Source organism: Cinclus cinclus, chromosome 22 (genome assembly GCF_963662255.1).
Source record: "Cinclus cinclus chromosome 22, bCinCin1.1, whole genome shotgun sequence".
NCBI lineage: Eukaryota > Metazoa > Chordata > Aves > Passeriformes > Cinclidae > Cinclus > Cinclus cinclus.
Window position 1 is genome coordinate 788,831 of NC_085067.1, and position 17,590 is coordinate 806,420.

Here is a 17,590-nt window from a genome sequence, read left to right on the forward strand (position 1 = left end):
ATGTTGGACCTCTTGGGCCCAGCTCAGCTCTTTGAAGTCACTTCAGGCTGGTGGCCAGCTGTCAGCACATGCAGGGCTCAGCAGGAGTGTTTGTAGCAGGCAGATGTGTTATTGAGCAGCCACAGTGGACACTTGCCCTGTGGACAGAGCTCCCAGGCACTCTTGGCATCCCTCCTTTCCTGTGGAGCCAGAGATCTCTGGGGATCCTGCACTTTAAACCCCTCTGTGTCAGTGCTGGGGAATCCTGATGGGAAGATTTTATTGCAAACTGAAACTTCAGGGCAGTTTTGCCATCCAAGAACACTGACCCTGCTTAGCCATGAGGAGATTTTGTGCCCTGTAATCCCACATTGATCTGGATTACCTTTTTTTATTTAAAGAAGCTGACCTTCAGTCGACACAGCAGGTCTCTCTGGCCCAGCAAGTCCTGAGCACAAGAACAAAAACAAAAGTTCTAAGTAATTAAAAAAAAAAGTGGAGACCACTATTGTGCCTCAGTAAAAAAGCCAAGGAGCACAGGAGAACAGTGTCTTACATAGGTCTTGCTGTTTTATTAGTAGATTTAGTCGTTTAGCTAGTCTTGGTCATTCTTTTTCTCAATTAATAAGTTAAGGGTTACCAAATACTCAGCACGTTTGCCTAGAAACAGGGCGTCATTAAAAATTCTGCCTTCTCTTTCCAGCAGGCACCCTCATTTTTTTGGGGTTTAAAGAAAATGCACACCTCCATAATGCAGTTTTAACCAAGCAAAGCTGTGCTTACATCTCTGGTGTGGCACTCCATGTGTGACTCTGGGTAAGGTACTCAGCTCCTCTGTGCTTCAAATGTATTCCAGAACTTCTCCACCTCCCAAAGGTGTCCTGGTGTCAAAGCAGGTGATGCTTAGATGTGTTCTTAACAAGGCCATGAGAGTCATGACAAGCAGGAGTAGATGAAAGGTGAGGCTGTCCAAGGCACGGGTGCTCAGGCACTGCTTGCCCTGACTCTCAGTGCACACCATGCAGGTCGCCCAAGGTCCCCTCTCTGTGTCATGCATTTTCCTGTCCTGCATCCAAAAAGCCTCTTTGGCACCCTCAGGTGTTTCAGGTGACACTGTAAACTCTGGCACTGCTCACTGAACTGTCTTCATCTCTGTGACAAAAAAAGGCTGACAACATTCCCAGCTCAATTTCCAGTTTAGGCTTCCTCCTAAGAATAGCCCTTGGGCTGCGTGTGGGCTCTCACACAATTTCCTACCTGCTGTTCCTGGAGCTGCTTTCCTGACTGTGAGCACTGCCCATGCAGCCCCTCCCAAATGCACTCCCTTAAGAAGACTTCTGAAAGATGAATGCTGGGAGTGATGGTGAGAGCCTGAGGTCACTTTGCCAACAAGGAAGAGGCCCCTGGTCCCAGCTGAGGGTGTGATGATAGGTGAGGGGTGAAACATGGCATTATCAGTACAGTGTTCCAAGAGACCCTGCATTCCTACCCTGCCAGCCCTGCCACTGCCTCCTCACACTGCTGTAACTTTCCATCCCTGGGAAGTGTTTGATACCAGAACCTAAGTGATGGTATCCCTTGAAAAGCAACAAACCCATTGTTTCTGCAGCAGCTTCTGGACAGTTTCCTCAGTGGTCCAGGGAGGGGTCAGAATGGGAGATACAGTTCTGAGCTCCACATCTGCACTCAATGCTGCAGTGTTTTCACTTAAAAGCCCCATTGCCAGGAGTTACATGGGTTCATGTAATCCTCAGATTTCACTTTAAAAACAAAAAAACCAAAGAAATTCTTCAGGACTCCAGAAAAAAAGTAAAAATATACAGGTATTTAACAGGTCATATATAAGATAGTGGGAACTGAGGCACCACGAGGTTAAAGCTATGTGAAACATGAAGATGATTGCAGAGACGGAAGTGGAATCAAGTTCCCTATGTCTTAAATCCAGCTTTCCCACATTGTGCTGTGCTGGAAAAGGAGCTGTTAGCTTTGGAGCAGTGAGAGATGGTATTTGCAAGGCTCGGGTTGGGGATGGGGAGCAAAAAAGATCCTCGAGATGTTGAAATTGCAACAAAAACCTCAATTCTTTAACAAAATGTCATCTGTGTGTGACAAAGTTGTTACAAAGCTGGAAGCCTGTGAGGTGGGGGCTGGTGGCTTCATTGTGTTTGGGACAGTTTCAGAAAGCAATTCCTCATTACTTGCTCCAAGAGTAGTTTTTCTACTCCTCCTTAAGGCAGGAGCCAGTCTGGTGTTCCCAGAAATGATGAAAATAAGCAGCTTTAGCTGGAACTGTGCTGCCACTTCCCTGTAAAAGGACTGTGCAGTGCAGCCCCACCAGGGAGCTGCAGGATTGTTCACAGGCCCAGGGAAACACGGCTGCAGAAATCACGGGAGCAGCTTCAGAAGAGGAAACCAAGTCTTGATAGATTCCAGTCTGCAGCCACTGCCTTCACGCTCTGGTGACTCACACAAGGGGATCAAGACAGGCCTAGAAAGCTAATTTGTCATTTCCTTCCTCTTCCTCTGCCAGGGCAGCAGTTCACAGGGGCCCCCTCTGACCTTTAGCCTCTGAAGGGATGAGAGACTAAAGAGCTGACAGAGGTGTGTGTTCAGGGAAAGAAAACATCAAAGGCTTGCATGTGTTTGGTTTTCTGGCACCCCTGTGTTTCATGCTCTTTCCTAAGTAAAGCAGGAGAAACAAAAGAAGTCTGAGGTTTGTCTCCTAGCCTTGGCAGAACTCATTCACGCTCGGGTGCTGTTGTTTGCAGTATACACAAACAGCTCCCACTGACCAGAGCACAGCACCTTGATGAGACAGAAAATCCCACCCTGCTCATTTCCTTTCTCTAAAGCTGACAAATTCGACCTTGCAGCAGGAAGCACGATGCAGAGTGCAGGTGCTGCAGGAATCTCCCCTCCAAACCCAGGCCAAACTGAGAATCCCCCTGCAAACACTCCCATGGGGGTTACTGCAGGCTGGAGGAGCTGCTTCTCTCCTCTCTGCCCTCCGAGTCTGCCCTCGTGCAGAGCGTGGGGAGCCGCTGGGACTGGGATCGGGGCATGTGCCCAGGTGTGCAGAACAGCACGTGCAGAGCTGTCCGTGCCCAGGTGTACAGAGCTGTCCGTGCCCAGGGGTGCAGAACTGCGTGTGCCCAAGTGTGCAGAGCCACCTGTGCCCAGGTGTGCTGAGCTGTCCGTGCCCAGGTGTGCAGAGCCGCCCGTGCCCGGCAGAGGGCGCCGCACACCCGGCAGGTGCCCGCACGCGCCCGGAGTCCTTTCCCGGGATTTGGGGTTGGTGAAGGATTTGGGGTCTGGGGAAGGGGTTTGGGTTTCCTCCCCTTCCTGCCCTCCCAGGCCTGTCCGTTCAGGCACGAGGGTGCAGCATCAAGCCAAAGCAATTCCAGCTTTCCAGGAGGAGCTGCACAGGGCACAGCCTGGCTCATTTGGCACAGTGAAAACTCGTCAGGATGCCTGCAGGGTCAGGGCTGGCGCGGCGCTGCCACCTCGCTCCCCGGGCACTAGGGGATGCCGAGTCTGTAAAGGCATGTGGCCTTCAAAATAACATTCAGAGGTGCCTTGGTACCTCTGGACTGTGGTACAAAACTAATGAGAGATCTTGCTCTCAAACATTTTTCTAGAAATACAGTAGAATTTTGCTCCTCTTGCTTTGAGAAGGGATTCAGCTCAGATCACTTTGCTCTGGAAATTGAACATTTAAGAGCGTTGGTACTTGGTGTAAAACCACAAGACCGGGGTTTGAAAGAGCAGAGAAAATCAAGGCAGCAGTAGAGCTGCACCTGTGCTGAATGAAGAAAGCCTCTGGAGCAGGCCCTGCAGACTGACCATAAGGAACTGTATTTATATTTGACATTTGTTTGGGAAGTATGATAAGCCTGTGCCAAAGGGACTTTCTGACCACATCAGGGAGGAAAACCAGATTCTGAGGTTGGCCACAGTTTCCTTTAGAATCCCTTTCTGTGCCTCATTTACTTACCTCTAAGTGAGGGATTATGTTTTCTCTTCATAGCTTTGTCTCGTGTCTGTTTAATTTAGGAGTTGTTTGGATTAGAGAGACTTCTTTATTAAAGGCTTGGATGCTACTGTAGTGCACAAATGAAGATAATTCAAACATTTTCAGGTTCCCATAAATATTCCAAATATTATTATCCTTACATTTCCCCATAAATGCTACTGAGTTATGTTTTGTTTAAAAGTATGATTTAAGATAATTGGTTAGTCAGAATGCTGGTTTGTTTCTGAATAATAAGTAGTTAGTAATATCTGCTGTTGAAGCCAAGAACTATTATAGATTCCAGAAAAAAATAAACTAAAAGAAAAGCCCTCAATATCGTATTTTTTATGAATTACTAGATGGAAGTGATACTAAAACCAGGAAACCCTTCTCACCACACCACAGTGCACAGAATGTCTTCCCAGATAATGTAGGAGGATCCCTGTTCAGGGGAGTCCGGGGGCTGGTGCTGGCTTAATCTCTTTGCCAAAGAACTCCATAGGAAAAGTGTAATTTCAGAAGTTCTCCATCCACACAGATGGACATCTTGAATTCATTTCTATTGCAGTCTGGTGCCAAAAGAGCTCATGATCAGGCCCGTGTATCATGCTGTGGGTGGACAGAGGCAGTTCTGTTTGAATTGAGCCCTCTGTGTCTGGTGATGGAGCTGAGCTGCACAGAGCCCCTTCCTCACACAGGGGAGGCTGCTGGGCAGGGGCTGAGCCTGTCCTGGGGCTGTGCTGGGCAGGGGCTGACCCTGCAGTGTGTGTGACTGGCCAGGGCACAGGGCACTTGTGCTGGTATTCAGCAGTTCCAGCAGAAGCTGCAACACGTGTGTTGGCCAAATGCCATCCTGGCAGCTCTTCACCAAACACAAACCTGTGAGCAGGTCAGCCCACTTCCAGCTTTTCTAATGTCTCATGATCCAGTGGACACAGTCAATAATCCTGGCCATGCCAAGGGGTCTTTGTACCTTCCCCTGGGAGGTAAATGCCCTCCCAGTTGCTGCCTTTCCAGTGCAGTATTGTCACTGTGCAAGCACCGAGCTTTTCCCAGGCTCCAGAATAACCCCTGGCAATGAGTTACACACACACATCTGGATGAAGGCACTCACCCCACACCAACCCACAGAGATATATGTAAGTATGTCCCAAACTTCCCTTGCTTTATTGCAAGCCTTTGCTATGAATATGCTTCATTAGAGCCTGCTCAGTTGTTGTTCAGATTATTGCCATGATGGACTCTGTTTAATTAGATTTTTATTTGTAATATACTGGAATGGAGTCAGAAGATTCTCTAGGCAGCAAATCAAACTCATCTATGAGAGCACTGAGGTCAGAGAAATGGCAAAGTGCAGGCCAGATTTAGTGCTGATTTATGCAAGTACAGAAGAAGCGTGCCACGTCCTAGTTCCTGTTCTACAGCATGCTCGTGTAGCTGCTTCACTTGAGTATCAGAACTAGCTGAACCTTTGGGATCAGCCTGAAGGAAACCACTTGGCAAGTTCAAACCTCTCTTAGAGGCCAGGTGGCCTTGGGCTGTGTCACAGACCTGGTAGAAGGTAGGGAAGGGACTTTCTCAGCTGCTCCTTTTCCTTACGTGCCACTGACTTCACAAAACCCAGAACAGCTCTCTGGACTGGGGCAGCAGCAAACACGTATCTCAGTCTTGTGACATGCCACATCAGGATCAAAGTTCTGCCCAAACTCTTCTCACTGCTGTTATCAGCGTTGGACCTTGGAATATTTTTTTTTGGTTTTTTTTTTTTTTTCCTTTCCTCTGATGCAATTAAGATGAAGCAATATTTTAAGCTTTTCTTCTGGATTTGTTCCTTCTGCAGTGACCACAAGCAGCTGGTCATAATTAATCATATAATCAAAACACCCTGGGGCAGTTGCCCCAGGAGGTGTGAATTTACACTGTTGATAACATACACTGATGGATCTTCCCCCATGTAATTTCAGCTTAATTTTTCCATCCTGGCATTTATTTTGGTGTTAGACTTCTACTACAATTGCTGTTATGTCAGGAAGAAGATGGAGATAGTATTCCCAAAGAAGTGCTTGCCTTTTGAAGCAGGACAGAAACCTTAGTGGCTTGGTTAAATGTTCTCCATGATCTGACCTAGGCTCACACAAGAGGGGGCAGTGGGCCTTACCTGCACAGCTCTAAGATGGAATTGTGAGTCAGGCACTTGAAGAAGTGGGCAGAACCCTGCAATTAAATGGGAGAAGTTCCTGCCCTTTGTGTGCGGGGGGGCGGTGGAGGGATCTTTAACATTTGTATAGGCTGAGAAGTGAGCTCAGACAGGGAGAGGGGATTATGATTTCTGTCAGAGAACCCCAGTGTGGCAACTCTTACTAGAGCCCATAAATAAAATATTTTTCTCCTTGATGCAACAAAGAACTCAGCCAGCTATAATAAAAGTGAGCATTCAGGAGCCTCTAATCTCATGTTAGAAATAAATCTTATCTGCCCCAGAACTTCTGTCTGGAATTAGCTGGTAACACAAGGCATAACCTTGCTGATAACTAACAGTGTTATCATGACTTATCTGAAGTTTACTCTGGCTTTCTTTTGGTTCTAGTACATCAATAATGAGGGCTGTTCTGATCCAGCTCATTGCAGTGGGATTTGGGTGCAGAGCAGTGTTTATAAAACAAACTCGTCCTTGTGCAGAAGCCAGCATCCCACAGAAACCCTGCCTGCCTTACTCAGGTGGCTCTAATCTGAAATAATTACTTGGATAAACAGTTTCTGCCTGACACCTCCACCACATTTCCCATGAGATTTACATAACCTCTGTCCTTTATGAGACTATTGTAATATATAAGGAAAAGGTCATGGGATTCATCCACCCTATTTCTAAAGTGCTCCAATGAAGTCCTTGTCTAGCATTGAAACAACAAACCCCACACAATACTTAGCAGTGTTATTCAGTACTTACTCAGTGTTATTGCAGCTCACACGTGCTTATAACACTGTCATGGCTTTAGAGAGCTCTGTAAGCATCTGTCTGGGAGCACAAACCAGGCCTCACCAGCTCAGCCTGGAACAGTGCAGCCAGACAGCGTTGATAAATCACTCACCAGATGGGATACCAGAAAACTTTTATACAAGTTTTTAATACAAAATTCAACAAAAATATATATAATCAGGCATTTTATGCAATGCATACATTCTTTATATCTGCAGGTACAGATAAATAACAGAAGGCAAAACCAAGTATTTTGCTTATCTTTGGCCATTAACCAATAATCACCCCCAAACAGATATTATAGGGTTAAAGGATAATAAACTGAGTCTGTTAATGTCTCTCATTACAGACACAGTATCAGGCAATAATACAGTAGTCAGATTTTCAGAAATGTAAGGAAATAGTTCTCTCTAATACTGCCCAATACTGAAATTTCACCTGGTTTGCTGCTATGGAGCATAAAGCCTTCAACTGACATGGTCCTGGATTACATTAGATACTCTGCAACCCTTTTAACCTCCTGCTCTTCCCCACACACTGCTCTCTACAAAGCCACGCTGTACCACCTCACAAATAAACTAGCACAAAGTCTGTCTGACCAGGGGCAGCTTCCTGGGCCCCAACCAATGTACAGAAGGAAGCTGAACTGCTCTGTAAGTCAATAGATTTCCTACCTCAGTGTGCCAGAACAGCTGTCCTTCCACTTACAGCTCAGATGCATCATGGCTCTACCAAAGCAATATATATACATGAGACACATGAAAAATCATACAAGCAATTTTTAAAGGTACATTGATAAACATGTAGCAGCTTATGTCTATATATGTACATGTTTTCACAGTTATATTTTAGAAAATCGAGAACACCAGGAATACTTCTACTGTGTTTTCTATAAATAGTAAAAAAATTACCTGTCAGGCGTTTTGATAAAATAGTATTTAGGTTATCACTTTAAATAGCTCTTGAAAACCTGTAGAGTTTTAAGCTTAAAGGCTGTACAGTTTGAAGATTCTGTAAAGTGTTTGTAGCCAGTTTCAGCAGCTGGGCCACCTCCCAGTCGTTGGTTTCATGTTTGTTTGGTTTTTTTTTTTCTTCTCAAACAACTCAAAACTGGTAACAAAGGAACTCCAGCACTTTGCACGGGATAGGCAAGTTCTTGACTTGGCTGGTGGGCATCACCCTGCGGATGGCCATGCGACACAGGTGCTGCAGGCTGGACACCTGCCTCGGGGTGGCCCAGAAGTACACACTGCCATCCTGGGTCCTGCAAAACCCCACAAAACCCTCCAGGTTACTCCACGTGAACCAGCTCAGCCTGCTACCAGCTCACACACGACTAGTAGGGGCCTTGTGGGTGCCCAGTTTCAGCTGCTCCAGATCCTATTTTAAGCTACAGCAGGCACAGTAAGAACTTGTCTATGCAACAGGAGCAGATCTCCCAGCAGCTGTGCCACCTGACACAGCAACTGCCCTCGGCTATCTGACGGGCTTCTTCCAATCCTCACGTTTTGGGTCTCTCACATATTTAGTTTTAAAGATAAGAAATGAGTTTACCAGCTGATTGATTTTACTGCTATTCCAGGCATGTTTAAACAAACAGTACCAGTCAGAAGCAGCAGGCTGCAAGCCATAACTGAAAATTTTCAGAGCACTGAGCCACTGTTTTCTATCTCTTGTGTTACCCTCACATCAAAAAGGAAAAGAAGTCTGTACTTGCCCTGCAGCCAGAACACTGCCATCGGTAGAGAAAGTACAGCAGAGCCCATTGTTCAGAGGTGCAACTTGTACAGGGTATTCTTCATCAATTCTCCAGAACCTCACCATTCTGAGGGGGAAGGACAACACAGGTTTTCAACCACGCACGCTGTTTTCTCTATGCCACACCAGAAAGCACAGGAGCACAGCTGAGCTGCCAGTGCCGAGAAGCTGCTGTGCCAGGGCAGGAATGCAGGGACCCAGGGGTGCAGGGACCCAGGGGTGCAGGGACCCAGGGGTGCAGGGACGCAGGGGTGCAGGGACCCAGGGGTGCAGGGACCCAGGGGTGCAGGGACGCAGGGGTGCAGGGACGCAGGGACCCAGGGGTGCAGGGACCCAGGGGTGCAGGGACGCAGGGGTGCAGGGACGCAGGGACCCAGGGGTGCAGGGACCCAGGGGTGCAGGGACGCAGGGGTGCAGGGACGCAGGGGTGCAGGGACCCAGGGGTGCAGGGACGCAGGGGTGCAGGGACCCAGGGGTGCAGGGACCCAGGGGTGCAGGGACCCAGGGGTGCAGGGACCCAGGGGTGCAGGGACGCAGGGGTGCAGGGACGCAGGGGTGCAGGGACCCAGGGGTGCAGGGGTGCAGGGACCCAGGGGTGCAGGGACCCAGGGGTGCAGGGACCCTGGCCACACTCACTTGTCATCGGCCAGGCTGGCCACGTGCAGCCCGTCGTGGCTGAAGCTCACCGAGCGCACCCAGCGGTCGTTGGCACCGCCCGCGAAGATCGGCGTGGGCGGGGGGAACAGGTGCCTGTGGACAGGGACAGGACAGGGACACACTCAGGGACACCTCTGCAGCTGGGGAGGGCTCAGCCAGCACGGCAGAGCTCAGGCACTAACAAACAACAGTGCTCAACCAGCTAACCATGGACTCGGGACTGCGGCTCAACTGCTGTGTGCTCTTCAGCCTCGCTGAACAGCTTAGGACACATTAAAATACCACTGCTGTAAACTCACTCTCAGATGGAAGAACAACCTCCAGCCTCTGCCACTTTAGCATCTCCATCAGCCACTGCTCATTTCCAAGTCTGCTCTAGGAGAGTTTCTAGATTTGAGTGCTTTACTTACCCAAACTCCCTAAGGATCACTCCAGTATGTGGATCCCAGACATAGACTCGAGTATCATAAGATGCAGTAGCCAGTAATGCTCCATCAGGAGAGAACTCACAAGCTACAACATCATTGTGATGGCCTTCAAGTTTCCTTAACATGGAGTATTTATCCATATCCCAGAGGAAAACCTGGAATTAAATGAGCTGATGTTATAGCTCTGCTCAGAGAGGCAATGAAGCATTTAATTTGCTTTTAAAGTATAGCTAGTCTTATTTAGGATTATATTAAAATCAGGTATTATGAATTACTACAATTAAGAAATATGCTCAGTGTCATACTCAGATTAAAATCAAGGTTTTTTTAAAAATAATTAAAGCAGACATGCAAGTTCTAACTCAAATTTGTTAAATGTTATTAACAAAATAAGCCAAAATATAAGATAAAGGCAACACAATTTAACCATGTAGCTTACTGATATTCATGTATTACAAAACTATTTTATTAAAATATTCAGAAATAAATAGGGTTAAACTCTACAGTCCCCTCTTTTCAGTAACTACCAAAATTTTAAGAAATATACAGACAGAAAATGTAAGGTTAACATATTGTTACTCCAGTGGCATCCCTTTGAGTTTAAGATCACTTGTTTACAATTGCTTGGATCACCAACGTCAGCCTAGGAAGAGAAACAGATACTGCAAGCAAAAAGAATTTTCACAGCCAAAAGTTATGTCTTTGGCAAAACAACAGGGAAGTCTAACCACATTATTAGAAAGAATTTAGGCATTTAAAAATCAAGTCAACAGTAACAAACAACATTAATATTACAGTTTACCCTAATTGCACAATGTATTATAAGAATTCATAGAATATTACAGTATTTTACATGCAGTTGTACATTATATATAATCAAAACAAGGACTGTGCAGAATTATTTAAAAGGAACTATCCTTGTACTGCAGCACGGTTTTATAGAAATGTAAGTCTTTAGCAAAAGCTGTTATGTCCCTCAAAGAGCTCATTAGCAACCTTGATTTGTCTGTCCCTTGACAGTTTTACTGAAAAAGTTAAATTCTGACATCTTGGATAAATTTACATTTGACCAGACCAAGCTCAGCCTTAGTGCCTCCCACACTACCTAACTGAACCATTTTACAATCAGTTACAAACATGTTCGCTAATTTTTCCAAGGAGACCCTAACATTCCATAATACTGGAAACTAAGTTTGAGGAGTCAGTGTGTTTCACTGCTGTGAAAATTATTAAAAAAATAACCAAAAAAAAAAAAAAAAAAAAAAAAACAAAAAAAAAAGCAAGCAAGCAAGCAGACAGTGGACACGGAGCAGCACCTGCGTACGTACAGGACCCCTTGCAGCCGAGGGCAAGGTTACTTCGTCCTACGGTACAGACGGTACAGCTCGCCGGGCTGGCGGCCAGAGCTGCCACTCTCTGCCCACCAACACCACTGTGCTCCTCAGAGTGGTGCCAGCTTAACTCAATCACACCAATATTGCTGCCACCACCTGTGACAGGGAAAGCAAGAAGCTTATGGAAAACACACAGCCTCTGGACAGCAATGTACACATCCCCCTCTGCTCCACCACAGAGCCAAACCCCGGAGCTCGGCTGCTCTCACTGAGGTGGACAGTGAGCACTGCCACCGAGTGATGGCCAGTGCCTCAACTGGGCCCTGTGAGGCTCCCCTACACTGCCTACAGAGCCCCTGGAACCAGGCTCAACTCCCCTTTCTGGTCTGCCCTAACTCTTCAGTGCCAGGAGCAGCTTATGGCGTACATGCGTTACCTGCACTGCTTTCAGTTCTCTAGCAGGGCATTAGGATGGAAGCAAAAACAGTGTGCTCCTCTTCCTTCTAACTCTTAGCACCATTGCCATTGGTACGAGAAAACGGGGAAACATTTTTGTTCAGCAGGAGATGCCCTGACTGGCTGAGACTTTGTGAAGTCTTTCTCATTGAACATGAAATAGGAAGGACAAAATCAAAACCAAAATAGTTTTTATGCATCAATCTACGTATCTTATAACACTGGCAGCTTTAGTGGTATTTGTTTTATGCCATAACCCTGTGCAGACTTATTTCTCCACAATTACAGCCTCTTCAACTAAAAGCAGTGCAAGTTCCATTCACAAATCAGGGTCTCAATGCACCATTTGCCAGTTTAATTTCATGCACTTTTACATCATCATCAAACATTAGAAGTTCATGACACCGAGCACAAGCTTAATGTTACTTAGATTTAAAATGATTATGCACACAATTCAGGAGAATTAAAGAACAAGAAACTCTGACACATACTGCTTTACTAGCTCCAACAGAACAGAGGATGGAGGAGTCTGGAGAGAATGCACAACCATACACCCAGTTCGGATGGCCTCTCAGCACCTTCATCATGTTTCCTAAACAGAAAGGCAGTGCTGTAAGAATTGGCTAAATATTACAAAATTCAGACGGAAAAGTCTTTCCAATTTAATTATTCATTTGTGAAATTTTGTATTATTTTCCCAAACTTCTTGCAGAGTCATTCTACACAGAAATAAACCCCCTGGGATGCAGCCTCTACTTACATGTCCCTATTCAGAAAGGTCACTTCATGCACTCTTAGCCCAATGCCTGCTCCTGCCTCCAGGGTTCAGACAGATAAGGCATTCCAAGGGGGTGCAGAGCGAGCGATTAAAGAATTCCAAGTGCAGACTGAGTGACTAACAGCACACGCAGCTTTTAAGCAATCCTGACCAAACTGAGTCTAGAGCAATAAAAGAGGCGAGTACATGGATACTTCTCTCAGGTACTGGAGCAGATAAAAGTCCAGACATTACCATCATCTTTCAGGTCCCACACTCGCAGGGTTTTGTCTCTGGATGCAGACACAAGAATCAGGCTGCCATCGGGGGCAAAGGTTAAATCTCTGACAACTTCTGTGTGGTCCATCAGGTTAAGGAGGAGTTTTCCTGTTACATGAGAACACCACAATTTAATATGAAGGACTACTGTACTTAGATCAAATGCTTTATGGATACAAATACTGAATATAAAATTACAGCATGTAAAGACAATTTTCTTTGTAGAAATGCTCCCTACGATGAGCAGCACATGGATCCTTTCACTCTCCTGTATTGAGAGTCAACTCCTGGAAAAGCTACAAAATCTATATACTAGAACCTCAGAAATTAAACAACACTTGTCTTTTGATAGACATTTTGTTCCAAGCTTCAATTTACAAGGACAAATAACTCAACAGTCATTATTTTTCTTAACTGAGTTCTCTCCTGCCAGCAAAACACTTAAGTCCCTAAATTCAGATTCAGTCTTCTTGAGTAATTAATTTTCTTTTTTAAAAAATGAAAAGTCCTCATCAACATAAACCAGCAATTTCATGCTTTTAAAGTATGGTAAAACTAGGAACAACCACTGTATGTATGCACACATTTCATTATTTTGTATCTGCCATGTCACACATCTCAAAGCATGACGTGCCTCTCTCGTTCCTTTGGCAGTTTTTCATTACTTCTGGTTGCAGGAGCTCAGGCTTTTTTAATACTTCTGAATTTGTATTCAATTCCTGGTGTGTACTAACAATATTATCGCTGCACGAAGCGCGAGTCGGCAGCTGGGCGCGACAAGGGACGTTCGGACAAGGCTCTCAGGGACAGGGTGGCAGTGCTGGGGTGTCCTGAGGCAGGCCGGGAGCCAGACTGGACGTTCCCCACGTCTCCCTGCAGCTCAGCATCTCGGGGGGCGCTGAGCTGCCCTGCCCTGCCCTGCGCTCACCTGTGTAGACATCCCAGATCTTGATGCGGCCGTTGTTGAGGCCGGTGGCGAGCAGCAGCTGCTCCTGCCCGAACCTGAAGCGGTGCCACTCGATGTTGACGCAGCGGCTCTGCTTCTCGGGCACGGAGGAGCCGAAGGCCAGGCTCCACACGATGTCCCCGCAGTCGATGATGTGCTCGCAGGGCTTGTTCTTCTGGCCGCCCTCGCTGCTCTGCCGCGGCAGCCGCGTGCCGCCGGCGTTCGTGCCATTCTTCGTGCCGTGCAGCAGGCTGCGAGGGCAGAGAAAGTACAGCACAGCACGAGTCATCTCGAGGAAAAAAAACTTTCTTCAAGGGCTAACGAAATCTGCGAGTTCTCATAACGTACACCTCTGAGGCACAAAATGGTGCATTTTTACTTTAAAGTTATAAAAGTGGCTTTTTTCTATAGCTGAGAAGAATTGCCAGCGCCTGGACACCTTCCAACACAAAATAATACTACTGTTCTGTATACAGTTTTACCTTTGTAGAGAGCAAGATACTAACTTAACCTTCTGCAAAACCCAACAGTTTTGAAGCATTTACAGAAAAATGAGCCACAGAAATTTCTAGGATTTTCTGCTAAATGAGAGAAGTTTCCTTTAATTCCCTTACATGTGTTAAACCCTGAAAAGAGATACTGAGTATCCAGCACATGGAGAACAATTAACCACCCCGGAAAGGGGGGAAAAAATGGGTCAGAGAAATGTAACCAGCCACAGAACTGTAGTGTCTGGCTACCGACTTCACTAACATGCAACCTGCAAGTGCCAAAAAAATGTGTGCTTTGGAACTCCACTTGCAATCTGACAAGGATGATAAGGAAAGAGGTCTGCCCTTAAGCAAATTCCTAAAAGGTAAAGCCAAACAGCATTGTGATAGGAAGTGGAAAGGGCCAGATCTGCCCAAATCTCTAAATCCCCTTTTCATTCTAACTTCCTCTTATTTTAGAGTGTCTGAATTGATTAACAAGTCACTCTTCCATAGGCTTTGTGAGGCTGCAATAGCTGTTCTTGCTGGCCACACAGAAAGAGACAGAACAGCTGTTATTTTAAGGAATTAGTTTTTTCCCCAAGGTATCAAAGCCTAGAAGACCAATGCATGCGTTTCAATTGATTTGAAGCCATCTCCTGTTTTTAACCCCTCCTGTTTTTCAGGTGCACTGAAAGCCATGGTGGTTTGTCTTACAAGTTGTTGAGGCACTGCGCCCAAGGGACCAGCTTCACTATGCGATGTCCCTGTGACCACGCCAGGTACGAGCCATCGGGAGCGAACGCGACTTCCCAGTTCTCACGGCCGCACTTCTTGTCGAAGGGAGATGTGGGGGCCAGGAGCTCTCCTACCGTGCGCGCCCGAGCTGGGGGGACACAAGACATCCGTGAGAGGGAGATCCGACCATTGCTTCACACGGGCTGCACGGGCACCCTGCTAGGTTCATGAACGCCACCGGGAGGGGCCCGGTGTCACCGTGTAACCCAGCAGGGACGGGCCGGGCCTCGGCAGGGACACGCGCGGCGCTGAACGTGCTGCTCGCACTGCGCTACGGGCGATGCTCCAGGGCCGCGCCTGCCCACGGCCGGGAGAACGGGCCGGCGGCCGGGAAAGGCTCCGTGTGCCGGCAAGGGATCCCTGTGCGGGGAATGGACCCGTGTGCGGGGAATGGATCCGTGTGCCGGCAGTGGATCCCCGTGCCGGCAGTGGATCCCCGTGCCGGGATCCCGCCCGTTCCCCGTGGGCAGCCCCGAGCGCGCTGCCCGGCCCTGCCCTGCTCGGCTCTGCGGGATGGGCTGAGCGCCCGCCCGAGCCCGGGCCGAGCCTGGGCCCGGCCGCGCTGCCCCCGCGAAGCCCGCCCGTCCCCCTGCTCACCGATGAGCTTCTCGTTGACACTCGGGGGAAAGCTGGCCATGGACGGGCGGCCTGAGGAGCGACGAGACTGCCACGGAGCGGGACGGGCGGGCGAGGGCTGGGCAAGATGGCGGCGGCGGGCGGCGGGGCGGGGCGGGGAGCGCTCGGCGGGGGCCGGGCCGGGCTCCGGGGGACGGCTCGGAGCGGCTGTGCCCTGCCCGGCTGTGCCCTGCCCGGCTGTGCCCTGCCCAGCTGTGCCCGGCTCGGCTCGGCTCGGCTCGGCTCGGCTCGGCTCGGCTCGGCTCGGAGCGGCTGTGCCCTGCCCGGCCGTGCCCTGCCTGACCCTGCTCGGCTCGGTTCTGACCTGCCCTGCCCTGCTTGGCTCTGCCCGCTTGTCCTGTCCGGCCCTGCCCTGTCCGGCCTCCCGGGGCCCTGTCTTGCCTTGTCCGTCCCTGCTCCGCTGCCCGCAGCCATTCGCGCTCCTGTCCCGGGTCTGCTGCCCGTGCCCGGCCGTGCCGCTGTCGCGGTCTCACCCCCATCCTCCCACCATGCGCCTCCCCGCTTCAGGGGCTGGAGGAGTCTCCTACTCTTCAGTGTTACTTTCTATACCTGTGTAATTCAGCATTTCAATCCAGCAGTACCTGGTTTATGATTTTGAATTTGCTGTTAGTGAAGTTGTTCACAAAGAACTTGGAGAACGAGACCCTGCAAGCACCTCATTCTCTGTGATTTTGTATTAACATCTCTATACGTCCCTCTCTCCTTAACATTACTTTTCTCCTTTTGCGTATCTAAGTCCTGCCCCTCTTCCTGATGAAGTGACTCTTCCTTGCTGTACGGACTTCAGAGAAGCGTCCAGCAGGATAATCAACTGCAGATAAAAGCTGTGATTTCATTCCAAAGCAGTGGCCTCACTGGTTGACGCATTGCAATAGCCGTGGGATCAGCTATTCAGCTGTAGCAAGAGCCAGGAATTACCCCAGTGTGAGTGACGCCAGCAAAGCCTTTTTTAAATTATGCAGTGATACAAGTCAAAGGAAGAAGAAGGGAGAAGTTTGGAATGTTTTGGTGATGTGAACACTAGCACGGATTAGTGCTGCTTTGTATAAACTCCTCTAGCACATCCTAGCACTCATTTGAGAGAGCACAATACTGTCCTCCTCTGTCCATCCTCCACTGCCAGCAGAGGGAAGAGCCCTGAGCAACTCTCTGCAGCTAATCCCTGGACAACTCCGTGGAACAAGGCAGACTTGTAGCCAGTGAATATTGTGAAATGCTTCTTGGAATTGCTTATGGGTTGTGAATGTTTGAGCAGATTCACATAAGGATTCTCTGGAGGGTCTGAGCTTTGCTCAGAGCCAGCACACACTGCTCACCCTGGAGGCTTTTTCAGACAACCAACTGCAGCTTTGGGTTACTCAGCTTCACAGGGGTCTTACCATTCTGCTGCCTTTCTCACTTTCTTTATTCCTCCAGTCCACATTTTGTGCATTATGGACACAAAGGCAAAAAGGGGTATGTAAAACCCCAGGGGTTTTCAAGCTTGTTAGAAACTGTTTGGTTTCACAGGCTGTCCTGGGGACATTGGTAGCACCTTCTCTGTTCAGACAGGGCTGGAAGGGCCCTTGTCCTTGTGTCTGAAGCCAGAGTGGGAGGAGTGAAAAGCTGTGTTCTGTCTGCAAGCTGCCAACTCATCCTCTCTGCTCAGTAAAATGTATCTGTCCAAAATTCAGTCTAAACTTGAGAAGATAAAGAAGCCACGCTTTCCTTTCTTGGGACTCTTGCTGTGTTTATTTTCCTTGCAAGTGGTGCATGCAGGGTGATTTCTCAGCTGATTTTTCAGTTCTTCCTGGGTGAGGTGTAGCTGAGGGATCCAGAGTGTCACACCCCAGGCTGTCACATACTGCCAGGGCCTGAAGCGAGTGACTCAGGCTGATTTATGGGTTTTCCGTTCTCTTTCTTTAGGGATGCAGCTGCCAAACCTGTGCAGGGCTGCTCAGCTGGGAAGCTCACAAACTTGGTGCCATCTTTCTCCATCAAGTCTTTGCTCACTGCAATAAGCTTTCACAAGTGAAAGGGCTTTTGTCCTTTTTGCCTGTCCTGGAAATACCTTCAGGGATCCAAGCTATGGAGCTTTTCCCTGGGCTGCTGGAGCACCAGGAT

General features: G+C 48.2%; 1 protein-coding gene across 3 annotated transcripts; it reads right to left on the bottom strand.

Moving 5' to 3' along the window:
- Positions 1–7,089: 7,089 nt before the first annotated feature.
- On the bottom strand, positions 7,090–15,557 carry WSB1 (WD repeat and SOCS box containing 1). Of its 3 annotated transcripts, XM_062507014.1 has the most exons (9): positions 15,449–15,557; positions 14,771–14,939; positions 13,566–13,834; positions 12,614–12,745; positions 12,093–12,193; positions 9,794–9,966; positions 9,363–9,476; positions 8,686–8,793; positions 7,090–8,232 (listed from the first exon to the last, which is right to left on the bottom strand). In XM_062507014.1, the coding sequence occupies exons 1-9, from the start codon at positions 15,486–15,488 to the stop codon at positions 8,073–8,075; spliced, it is 1,266 nt and encodes a 421-aa protein (XP_062362998.1). In that variant the 5' UTR covers positions 15,489–15,557; the 3' UTR covers positions 7,090–8,072. The 3 variants fall into 3 exon arrangements, with proteins under 3 accessions (XP_062362998.1, XP_062362999.1, XP_062363000.1); XM_062507015.1 differs by lacking the exon at positions 9,363–9,476; XM_062507016.1 differs by lacking the exons at positions 13,566–13,834; positions 14,771–14,939 and having other exon boundaries at positions 15,449–15,548.
- Positions 15,558–17,590: the final 2,033 nt, after the last annotated feature.

Bases quoted from the DNA above. Each gene is read 5' to 3' on its own strand.
- WSB1 (XM_062507014.1), bottom strand. From the start codon at position 15,488: ATGGCCAGCTTTCCCCCGAGTGTCAACGAGAAGCTCATCG. The intron at 14,940-15,448 runs GTGAGCAGGGGG...GTGTCCCCCCAG, and splicing joins TGTCAACGAGAAGCTCATCG to CTCGGGCGCGCACGGTAGGA. The intron at 13,835-14,770 runs GTAAGACAAACC...CTGCCCTCGCAG, and splicing joins GCGCAGTGCCTCAACAACTT to CCTGCTGCACGGCACGAAGA.